This window comes from Pristiophorus japonicus, chromosome 26 (assembly GCF_044704955.1).
Source record: "Pristiophorus japonicus isolate sPriJap1 chromosome 26, sPriJap1.hap1, whole genome shotgun sequence".
Taxonomy (NCBI): domain Eukaryota; kingdom Metazoa; phylum Chordata; class Chondrichthyes; family Pristiophoridae; genus Pristiophorus; species Pristiophorus japonicus.
The window spans coordinates 22,299,579-22,310,740 of record NC_092002.1 but is presented as its reverse complement, the minus strand read 5'-3'; the positions used below and the strand labels follow the sequence as shown (position 1 = coordinate 22,310,740).

The 11,162-nt window shown below is 49.2% G+C and overlaps 1 protein-coding gene across 1 annotated transcript in view; it reads left to right on the top strand.

Annotated features, from left to right (window-relative positions):
* The window catches only part of timm50 (translocase of inner mitochondrial membrane 50 homolog (S. cerevisiae)), a 187,680-nt gene that overhangs the window by 114,606 nt on the left and 61,912 nt on the right, over positions 1-11,162 (top strand). Inside the window, exon 4 of the mRNA XM_070867627.1 lies at positions 10,054-10,112. Within this exon, the coding sequence (XP_070723728.1) occupies positions 10,054-10,112 (59 nt within the window). The remainder of the gene's footprint in view (positions 1-10,053; positions 10,113-11,162) is intronic.

Below are 11,162 nucleotides of genomic sequence, written 5' to 3'. Positions count from 1 at the left end.
CCCGCGTGTCCACCGCCCAGGTACAGTCCGGCTGTGCCGCAGGGCGCTGCGGGCGGAAGTAGTCGGGCCACGCGAAGGAGCCGTAGAAGTTGCCCAGCCTCTTGCCGCAGCTCCTCCTCTCCCCGCCGCCTCTGGTGCTCCCTCTGAGGCCGGGTCATAGAAACATAGAAAATAGGTGCAGGAGTAGGCCATCCGGCCCTTCGAGCCTGCACCACCATTCAATAAGATCATGGCTAATCATTCCCTCAGTACCCCTTTCCTGCTTTTTCTCCATACCTCTTGATCCCCTTAGCCGTAAGGGCCACATCTAACTCCCTCTTGAATATATCCAATGAACTGGCATCAACGACTCTCTGCGGCAGGGAATTCCACAGGTTAACAACTCTCTGAGTGAAGAAGTTTCTTCTCATCTCAGTCCTAAATGGCCTGACCCTCATCCTAAGACTGTGTCCCCTGGTTCTGGACTTCCCCAACATCGGGAACATTCTTCCCGCATCTAACCTGTCCAGTCCCGTCAGAATCTTATATGTTTCTATGAGATCCCCTCTCATCCTTCTAAACTCTCGTGAATAAAGGCCCAGTTGATCCAGTCTCTCCTGATATGACAGTCCAGCCATCCATGGAATCAGTTCGGTGAACCTTCTCGCTGCACTCCCTCAATAGCAAGTCGGCATGCTGTGTCCCGGGGCGCCGTTCCTCCTCTCCCTGCCACCTCCAGGCCGACTGAAGCTGGGCCTGAAATGCTGACCTCCCGTCATCCGGCAAATCCTTTTATCCGGCACAGGCCAGTCCTGAGGGTGCCGGATAAGAGAGGTTCAACCTGCAGTAGCAAAGCAAATCAATCATCAATATCCGAGTCAGATATCCAGGCCAAAGCTCCCGGTGTAACCGTGTGGACATCCTGTAGGCTGCCTGTGAATTCCCTCTGAGGACAGAGCTCGATGATGTGCTCCAGGGTCTGATTAGGAGCTTCAGTCACCTGATGGGAATGGTTTAATCTTCCATCTATGGGGAAGGTGGCAGCATCGACCGTGACCGGTTCTGAGGCAGTTGATGGTTGTCCACTGTTTGCGAGGAAGGTTTGAACCTTCAGGTTGTACTGTGGGGTCCTCTATAAGGAATCCATTCCGTATGTCACAGTTCTTCCGAGCATTTCGCCATCGGTCATCGAGGCTGAGGGGAGGTCGCTGAAGAGCTTCGGCGACGATCCAAAACGGCCTTCTAGATCTGAGGCGGGGTGGTGGTCAGTCGTTCAAGTTGGCCTGGATTGACATGTTTGTGCTGGTGTAGTGGTTGTATTCGCTGGAGACTGCGTATTCATGGCGTAGGTGTGGTGGTGCGATGTTTGCAAGCACGGGCAGCCAAGGTGTTGGTGTCGATAAAAGCGCACCAGTGATAATTCTCTTAGTAGAATTCAGCTGGACCTCAACGGGTTTGACCTGCGGGCTGGATAGCCAGGCTGGAGAGCGGTACTCCGCTGTTGAGTACACCAGGGCGAGTGCTACCATACGGAGGGTTTTAGCGTCTGCTCCCCATGTGGATCCGGCCAGTTTCTGGATCAAGTTGACCCTACTCTTTTGTTTCTTCCCAAGCTTCTGGAGATGTTGTCTATACGACCGGGTGCGACCAAGCGTGACTCCTAACTAGGTTGTGTTTTTGGCATGGTTTACCTCTGTGCCACAAAAGCTGGGTTTGCTTGATGGGTGTTGAGGTGGAATGTCGAGGTGACGGCCTTTTGCTGTTTTGGTCGGGGACACCATCGGCAGAAGTAGGCCTCTGTAAATCACCGATCAAGGACTCTTTGGTGATGGACAGACTCGTGTTTTGTGTGGCCAAGGCAAAGTTATCAGCATATGCGAACTTGCGGGACTCTGTTTCAGGCAGATCAGTGGTGTAAACATTGAATAACATGGGTGCCAGGACAGAACCCTGTAGGAGAAGGGTTGTATGTAAGGATAATAGATAACTAGGAGCGTGCCAGACAAGCGGTGAGGGTTTCTGAAGGTTATCCAAGAGTTCAAACACTCATCCTCACCTTGATAAGCTTCAGCTACTCCAACCTGTAAACCTCGGTCCTCTACCCTACGAGATGAGGCCCTCCCATCGCTTTATCCTCACTAAACTCTACTCCATTCACACTCGCCAAACAATCCGTTTTCAGGATCCTAATCATAGAAAATTACGACCCAGAAGGAGGCCATTCAGCCCATCGTGTCTGTGCCGGTCGAACATAACATAAGAAATAGGAGCAGGAGCCGGCCATTTGGCCCCTCGAGCCTGCTCTGCCATTGGCTGAACAGATCTTGGCCTCAACCCACTTCCCTGCCCACTCCCCATAAAAAGAGTTACCCAGCCTAATCCCACCTTCCAGCTCTCGGTCCGTAGCCCTGTAGGTTACACCACTTCAAGTGCACATCCAGGTACTTTTTAAATGTGATGAGGGTTTACTGCCTCTACCACCCTTTCAGGCTGTGAGTTCCAGGCCCCCACCGCCCTTGTCCTAAGTTTCAATTCCTTCCATAGACTGAGATCATTCTACATAGAAATCTTTTCCATTTGTACCAGCCTGTACCCTTCAGCATCTGATCAGTTCTTCACTCACCATCGGAGGCTCATCCTTCATCATGACACCCCGAACTTTGGAACTCTCCAAATCTCCTTTGCCCTCGCTAGCTCTCTCTCTCGCTCTCTCTCTCGCTCTCTCTCTCGCTCTCTCTCTCGCTCTCTCTCTCTCTCTCTCGCTCTCTCTCTCGCTCTCTCGCTCGCTCTCTCTCTCGCTCTCTCTCGCTCGCTCTCTCTCGCTCGCTCTCTCTCGCTCGCTCGCTCTCTCTCTCTCGCTCTCTCTCTCTCGCTCTCTCTCTCTCTCGCTCTCTCTCTCGCTCTCTCTCTCGCTCTCTCTCTCGCTCTCTCTCTCGCTCTCTCTCTCGCTCTCTCTCTCGCTCTCTCTCTCGCTCTCTCTCTCGCTCTCTTTCTCTTGAGGTGCAGGAATTGAACCAGCTGGATCCTATTTCACGGATTGGCATTGTCCTGACCGTCCCAAGCTGAAGTTGAAGTTGTGCTCTTCATTACAGGTGGAACCTACCTTACCCACCACTCTCGGGACCTGGCCTGTGCCCAATCAGGGATTTTGCCGGTTGAGGGGAGGTCAGCGGCTCAAGGTCGGGGAGAGGGGTAGGGGGAGGAGGTCAGCGCTCCAGGCAGGCCCGAAGTGTCGGCGGGCCCTCAGCAGACGGCGAAGGAAGTGCCGGCGGGCCGAGTGTCCGGGGGGGGGGGGGGGGGCGCCGAGTGTCGGAGGGGGTTGCCCCCCGGCGGGCCGAGTGTCGGGGGGGGGGGGGGTGCCCGGCGGGCCGAGTGTCGGGGGGGGGGGGAGGGGGAGGGCCGAGTGTCGGAGCGGCCCCAAAGTCGGGATGGAGGTCTACGCATGCTCCCTCAGCCAAGGGGTGGTGGGGAGGCCCAACCTGTATTCAGTGACTCGTACATGGGTGTGTGTGTGTCCATGTTCGGTGAGGATGGACGAGTATAATTCCCCCTCTCCCCACCAAAGTCGAGCAGCACTAACTGAGAGATCTTGCGCACAGACTCGCTGACTGGGAGAAGGCTGCCGGTGTGTTTTCGATCGATTCTATAGCATGAGCCCATGAGTTCAGGAGGAAAAATGAGAATAGAACAGTGCCAAACCACCCTGGGAGACAGTGATGTTATCTGCGGAGGTTAAGCACACTTGCGGTTGTTTTTGCAGGTTCAAGGTGTATTTATTCACCCGTGCACTGACCTATTGTGGTTATTGAAAAGCTCTTTATATGCAAGGATGATCGATAACTAGGAGCGTGTCAGACAAGCGGTGAGGGTATAGGAAGGTTATCCGAGACCCGCAGTGCATTACTACCTCGCAGCTTACTGCTACACTTTTGTTCCTTTTCTAAATACAAGATTAAAAAGGCCAAGCGATGCATGAAAGTGGAGGAGGAATTGGACGATTGATAGACATGGGGAAAGAAAACTGTGTACACGCTTTGAGGCTCAAGCTTGAAGATACGTTTTATTCAGTGTTTAATACTGTGACTTCGACTGTTAGCTACATTGAATTGTAGTTTTCTGCTTTAAAAAAAAAAGTTCTAAAGCCAATCGGAAACTTTTCCTCCCCCAATTGGCTTTGTTTCCTTGCACCTGCAAGCCCTTGCCTGTTGCCGGGCTCCCATGCTGGTTTCCTGTCAGTACTGAGCTGCAGTGGCCATTTGTCGTTTGTAAGTTGAGACTATCCCAAGCTCTGGCTGCAAACCTTGCTCCCTGCCCCTCAAAGCCCCAGCACCTCCCATTCCTACTCCCATTCCTACTCTCATTTATTTTGCACAGAATTGCATTGAATCTGCAGCACAGAAACCGGCCATTTGGCCCAACTGGTCTATGTTGGTGTTTAAGCTCCACACCAGCCTCTTCCCATCCCAATTCATCTCGCCCTATCAGTATATTCCTTTCTCCTTCAATGCATCTCTGAGTCACTGAAAGTTAACAAGCAGGCACAGCAAGCAATTAAGAAAGCAAATGGTATGTTGGCCTTCATTACAAGAGGAGTACTGCGTGCAGTTCTGGTCACCGTATTATAGGAAGGACATGATTGCACTAGAGAGGGTGCAGAGGAGATTTACTCGGGTGCTGCCTGGAATGGAGAATCTTAGTTATGAGGACAGATTGGATAGGCTGGGTTTGTTCTCATTGGAACAGAGGAGGTTGAGAGGAGACCTCATTGAGGTGTACAAAATATTGAGGGGCCCGGATATAGTGGATAGTAAGGGTCTATTGCCATTGGTGGAGGGGTCTATTATGAGGGGGCATAGTTTTAAGGTGGTTAGTGGAAGGTTTAGAGGGCATTTGAGGGGGGTGGGGAATTCTTTATGCAGAGGGTTGTGGGGATCTGGAACTCACTGCCTGGAAGAATGATGGATGCAGAAACCCTCACCACTTTTAAGAGATGGTTGGATGGGCACTTGAAGTGCCGTAACCTGCAGGGTTATGGACTTAGAGCTGTAATTGGGATTAGATTGGATGACTTTTTGTTGGACGGAACAGATATAATGGTAAGTACTGCAGCGAATCGAATACGGCCAGGGTGATCTCCTGGACTAATTTTGATTGGGTTGGAGAGGAATTTTCCCAGATTTTTTTCTCCCTAAATTGGCTTGGGTTTTTATCTGGTTTTTGCCTCTCCCAGGAGATCACATGGCTCCGGTTGGGGTGGTGTGTAGAATGTTTCGGTGTAAGGTTGTGTGAGGCGGACTGGTTGGGCTGGGTGCTCTTTGCCTTTCCGTCATTGTTCATAGGTTTATATGTAACCTTTAGGGCTGCTGACCAAGGGCCGTGCGGCTCTTTGTCGGCCGGTGCGGACGCGATGGGCCGAAATGGCTTCCTGCGCTGCAAATTTTTATGTTTCTATGATTTGAGTATGAGTAAAGACGCCTTACTGCAATTATATAGGGTCCTGGTGAGACCACACCTGGAGTATTGTGTACAGTTTTGGTCTCCTTACCTAAGGAAGGATATACTTACCATAGAGGGAGTGCAACGAAGGTTCACCAGACTGATTCCTGGGATGGGGGATTGTCCTATGAGGAGAGATTGAGTAGACTAGGCCTATATTCTCTGGAGTTTAGAAGAATGAGAGGTGATCTCATTGAAACATACAACATTCTTACAGGGATTGACAGGGTAGATGCAGTGAGGATGTTTCCTCTGGCTGGGGAGTCTAGAACCAGAGGTCACAGTCTCAGGATAAGGGGTCGGCCATTTAGGACTGAGATGAGGAGAAACTTCTTCACTAAGAGGGTGGTGAATCTTTGGAATTCTCTACCCAGAGGGCTGTGGAAGCTCAGTCTTTGAGTATATTCAAGACAGAGATCGATAGATTTTTGGACTCTAGGGGAATCAAGGGATATGGGGACAGTACAGGAAGTGGAGTTGAGGTAGAAGATCAGCCATGATCTTATTGAATGGCGGCGCAGACTCGAGGGGCCGGATGGCCGACTCCTGCTCCTAATTCTTATGTTCTTATCTATACTATTCACTTCAACTCCCTGTGGTAGCAAGTTCCACATTCACACCACTCTGGCTAAAGCAAGTTCCTCCTGAATTCTTTATTACATTTATTGGTGACTATCTTATATTTATGGCCCTAGTTTTGGGGTCTCCCACAAGTGGAATATCTTCTCTATGCCGACCTTAATTTGAAAGACCTGTATTGGGTTACCCCTCAGCCGCTTTGTTGCTCTAGTTTCTTTTTCCTGTTTGAATTTGGTGGATCTGAATTTTTGGGGCCGTCTTTTCTCATCCCTGCTTCTTCGCCGATGGATAAATCCTAACTCTCAATGACAAAATACGTTGGCATTGGTAACGAGATGTATGCACATTTTAGTCGACTGCACCTCCCAACCCGTGACCTCTACCACCGAGAAGGACAAGGGCAGCAGGCGGATGGGAACACCACCATCTCCACGTTCCCCTCCAAGTCACACACCGTCCTGACTTGGAAATATATCGGCCGTTCCTTCATTCTCACTGGGTCAGAATCCTGGAACTCCCTCCCTAACAGCACTGTGGGAGCACCTTAACCACACGGACTGCAGTGGTTCAAGAAGGTGGCTCACCACCTTCTCAAGGGCAATGAGGGATGGGCTATAAATGCCGGCCTTGCCAGCGATGCCCACATCCCGTAAACGAATTTTTAAAAAATTAATGGAAACAGTCAATTAAACGTCATATGGGCTGTTGGGACTCTAAGGGCCTAAATGATCTATATAGACTGACTTTCCCATAGTATTATCAGCAGAATCATCATCATTGAAGAAGACTTGCTTCCACTCTAAAAGTGAGTTCTCGGGTGATTGACAGCCCAATACGGGAATTACAGTCACTGTCACAGGTGGGACAGACAATGGTTGAAGGAAAGGGAGGGTGGGACTGGTTTGCCGCATGCTCCTTCCGCTGTCTGTGCTTGTTCTCTGTATGCTCTCGGCGACGAGACTCGAGGTGCTCAGCGCCCTCCTGCGTGCACTTCCTCCACCTAGGGTGGTCTTTGGCCAGGGACTCCCAGGTGCCGGTGGGAATGCTGCACTTTATCAGGGAGGCTTTGAGGGTGTCCTTGTAACGTTTCCTCTGCCCACCTGGGGCTCACTTGCCGTGTTCCGAGTAAAGCGCTTGCTTTGGGAGTCTTGTGTCGAGTATACGAACTATGTGACACGCCCAACGGAGCTGGTCGAGTGTGGTCAGTGCTGGGGATGTTGGCCTGATCGAGGACACTAATGTTGGTGCGTCTGTCCTCCCAGGGGATTTGCAGGATCTTGCAGAGACATCGTTGGTGGTATTTCTCCAGTGATTTGAGGTGTCTACTGTACATGGTCCACGTCTCTGAGCCATACAGGAGGGCGGGTATCACTACAGCCCTGTAGACCATGAGCTTGGTGGCTGGCAGGAGTGACTGGGTCGCGATCCAGAGTGATGTTGCCAAACTGGGTAGAGAGTTGCAATTTTGTTCTGTATCTCTTTTTAATGAGAATGAGCCATTAGGGGCAAGTTCCCTTCACAATTTTCAGACTGTTGTCACATTCAATAAAATTTTTACTGAGCTGTAATCGCATTAGCTGACGTATCCAGAGATGTGAGACTGGTTTAAGATCAGCTGTCTTCCCTCACCCGCTCCCGAGCTGGTTACCGAGCCCATTCTGGACTCCTTAATAAAGTGCCACATAATTATTTTAGACGCTACCATTTACTGTTAGTTTCCAGCAGTGTTGTTTGCCTTTGTGAACAGTATGGCAGCAGTAATATACAGCAATCAACACAATTATATTACTTAATTCTGCCTGTACTTGCAAAAGGTCATATGATTAACCCATGTTTAGAAATGCAGGTCACCAAACAGCAATGGTACCTTGATCATGTGCACCAATTATTTTTGCTTCCTCGTCAAGCAGTTGTATATGCTGGCGCATAACGGCAATGTATTTTCCCGTTGGCCTTCTGAAATGGCTGACTCCGTACTCCAATATCTCGCTGAAGTGGCTATTGTCAATCTGTAAGCTTCAACAGCTATTGGAGCCTCCAAAAATACGAGGCTGTGCAGCCAGCAGCAACAACCCCAAAATAAACTGAGTGGGTTCAATCACATAGAATCATGGAAATTTGCAGGAGGCCATTTTGATCCATTGTGTCCGTGCCGGCCGACAAGAGGCTTTCCAGCCGAATCCCACTTTCCAGCTCTTGGTCTGTAGCCCTGCAGGTTACAGCACTTCAAGGGCACATCCAAGTACTTTTTAAATGTGCCTCAGTTCGCTAACACCGCCGCCAAGAAGGCCCTGGTTTTGCTGGCGGGTGTGCAACGGTCACCCCACGTTAAAAAAAATCCCCACACAGGCATCTTCCCCCTTTAGGATGCAGTTCAGGATCTGGAATATTAGATCCTTCATTGAAACACCTGTGAACTCATCCTTTTTTGGCATGGAAGCAAGTCATCCTCGCTTCGAGGGACTGCCGATGATGATGGTTTTGCTGGGTATTCTCGGGCATGCGGCCTGCGCGAATCCAGCACGTTTCTCTGGGTTGGTGCCAACTGTGCAAGAATCTTGCCTTTTTCTAAAGCCCTTCTCACCCCATCCTCCTGGCACCACCAAACCTGTCCTCGCCCAGCACACTCGCATAAGTCCCAAACACCAGTCTCAATTGAGATCAATTGGCCTGTGGCTCACTATTAAGCCTGCATTTATATAGCGCCTTTCTCGACCTCAGGACATTCCAAAGCGCTGGACGGCAATTGGAGTCTAGTCACTGTTGTAATCTGGGAAAGACGGCAGCCAATCTCTGCGAGCAACGAAATAAATGACCATTGGGGAATGTGGCCAGCTGCTGGTTGAGGGATGAAAATTGACCAGGACAGTGGCAGGGAACTCTTTGAAATAGTGTCATGGGATCTTTTCCATCTACTTGAGAGAGCAGACAGGGCCTCGGTTTAACATCCCATGCAAAAGACGGCACCTCAGTACTGCACTGGGAGCGTCAGCCTAGATTTATCTGCTCAAGTCTCTAGAGTGGGATTTGAAACCACAACCTTCTGACTCCGAGGCGAGGGTGCTGCCCACTGAGCCACGGCTGACACATGGCAGCTAGCTCCTTCACGGTTTGACATGTTGAGGGATGGTCTGCCGTTGCTTCATTTTTAAGTCATGTTTACAGTTCCAGAGTGTCCTTTACTCCAAAAATGTATTTCCTTAATTGCAATAATTTGTTTCTTTATGCCTCTAAGCAGCCAACTTATAGCTAGAGCTATACACAGAACGTACAGCACAGAAACCGTTCAATTGGCCCAACTACTGCATGCTGTGTGTATGCTCCACATGAGCCTCCCCCGTCCCTCTTAATCTCACCTTCTAGCCGTCTTTCGGATGAGGCGTTAAACCGAGGCCCCGTCTGCTCTCTCAACTGGACATTAAGGATCCCACGGCTCTGTTTCGAAGAAGAGCAGGGGAGTTCTTCCTGGGGCCAATATTTATCCCACAACCAACATCACTAAAACAGATTATCTGGGTCATTATCACATTGCTGATTGTGGGAACTTGCTGTGCACAAATTTGCTGCTGCTTTTCCCACATTACAACAGTGATTACACTCCTAAAGTACTTCAAAAGGCTGTAAAGCGCTTTGGGGCGTCCGGTGGTCGTGAAAGGCGCTATATAAATGCAAGCCTCTTCTTTCTATGCCTTTCTCCCTTATGTACGTATCCAGCTTCCTCTTAAGTTCAACTATTCTATTTGTCTCAACTACTTCTTGTCGTAGTTCAAAGTAAAGGAGCAAATAAGAGGCCTGGAGTTAAGTTTACATTTAAGGTAGGTGCAAGTTTATGCCCTGGCATGAATGTGGTGTTCTCCCAAGGCACCGAACAGTTTGTAAAGTCATTACTGTAGCTTTATTGAGAAATTATTTACAGTTCATTTGGAGAAAAAATTATGTGCATTAAACGGTTGTTGTGATTGCGGTTCACTAGTTCTAAAGAATGCTTCTGTCTTGCAGATCCTCCTGTGGTACAACAGTTACGGAGGACGTATCGCTACTTCAAAGACTATAGACAGGTGGGTGTATACAGCACACACGACAGATCCTTGTACTGCCAAGCAGAGCTTCTTGACGCGTGTATTCAACAGACGTTTAGGTGCAGTTCGGGCTATATTCATGGGCGGTTACCAAGTTCTCTGCAGGTCAGCAGACAAATTCCTCCGGTCACAAGTTGATACCCATAAAGATGGTGGGAAGCTTGTGCAGTATTGAAAATACTTGGCAGCTTCAGATGTAACAATTTGCCACATGGAATTTGAACACAGTGCTGCTACCCAAACGTGTAGCTTCCATATCTGCTGCTAATTATCGCTTCACCCTGCAACTTCTAACACTTGTGGAATCTCTTCCACAATAACTTGTATTTATATGGCGCCTTGAACATAGTAAAGCATCCCAAGGTACTCCACAGAAGCGTTCTAAAACAAAATTTGACACCGAGCGACATACTGAGATATTTGGGCTGATAGGCAGGTTTTAAGGAGCATCTTAAAGGAGGAAACAGGGCCGAAAGGTTTAGGGATAATTTCCAGTTGAAGGTGGGGCAATTATAGTCGGGAATGCTCGAGGCCAGAATTCCAGTGCCATCTTCAGTCATCCCATTCTCCATTTACAGTTCTCACTGAAACCCGAGAATCTGCTACTTTTAAAAAATTTCTTTCTGGCCCCTTGAGCATTAAAAAATCACTTAAAGCAGCTGCTTTCCTCTGGAACAGAAGACTTAGGACAGAAATCTGGAGTGCCAACTTTGTATTTCACTGGGGCGAAACAAAATGGGTCTCGCCTTCAACACGCGCAGCGCAGTTTGGTTATGTTATTATGGGGAACGAAAGAGTAGGATTGTCATTAGGAGTTCTGCCTCTACAAGAAGTTGTACTGCATACAGTTCCGGTCACCGCAATACAGGAAAGATATGATTGCACTAGAGAAGGAATTTGCCTGGACTGGAGAATTTCAGCTATGAGGAAAGATTGAATAGGCTGGGTTTGTTTTCTTTGAAACAAAGTACGCTGAGGGGAGATTTAATCAAGGCGTATAAAATTATGAGTGGCTTAAATGGAGTGGAT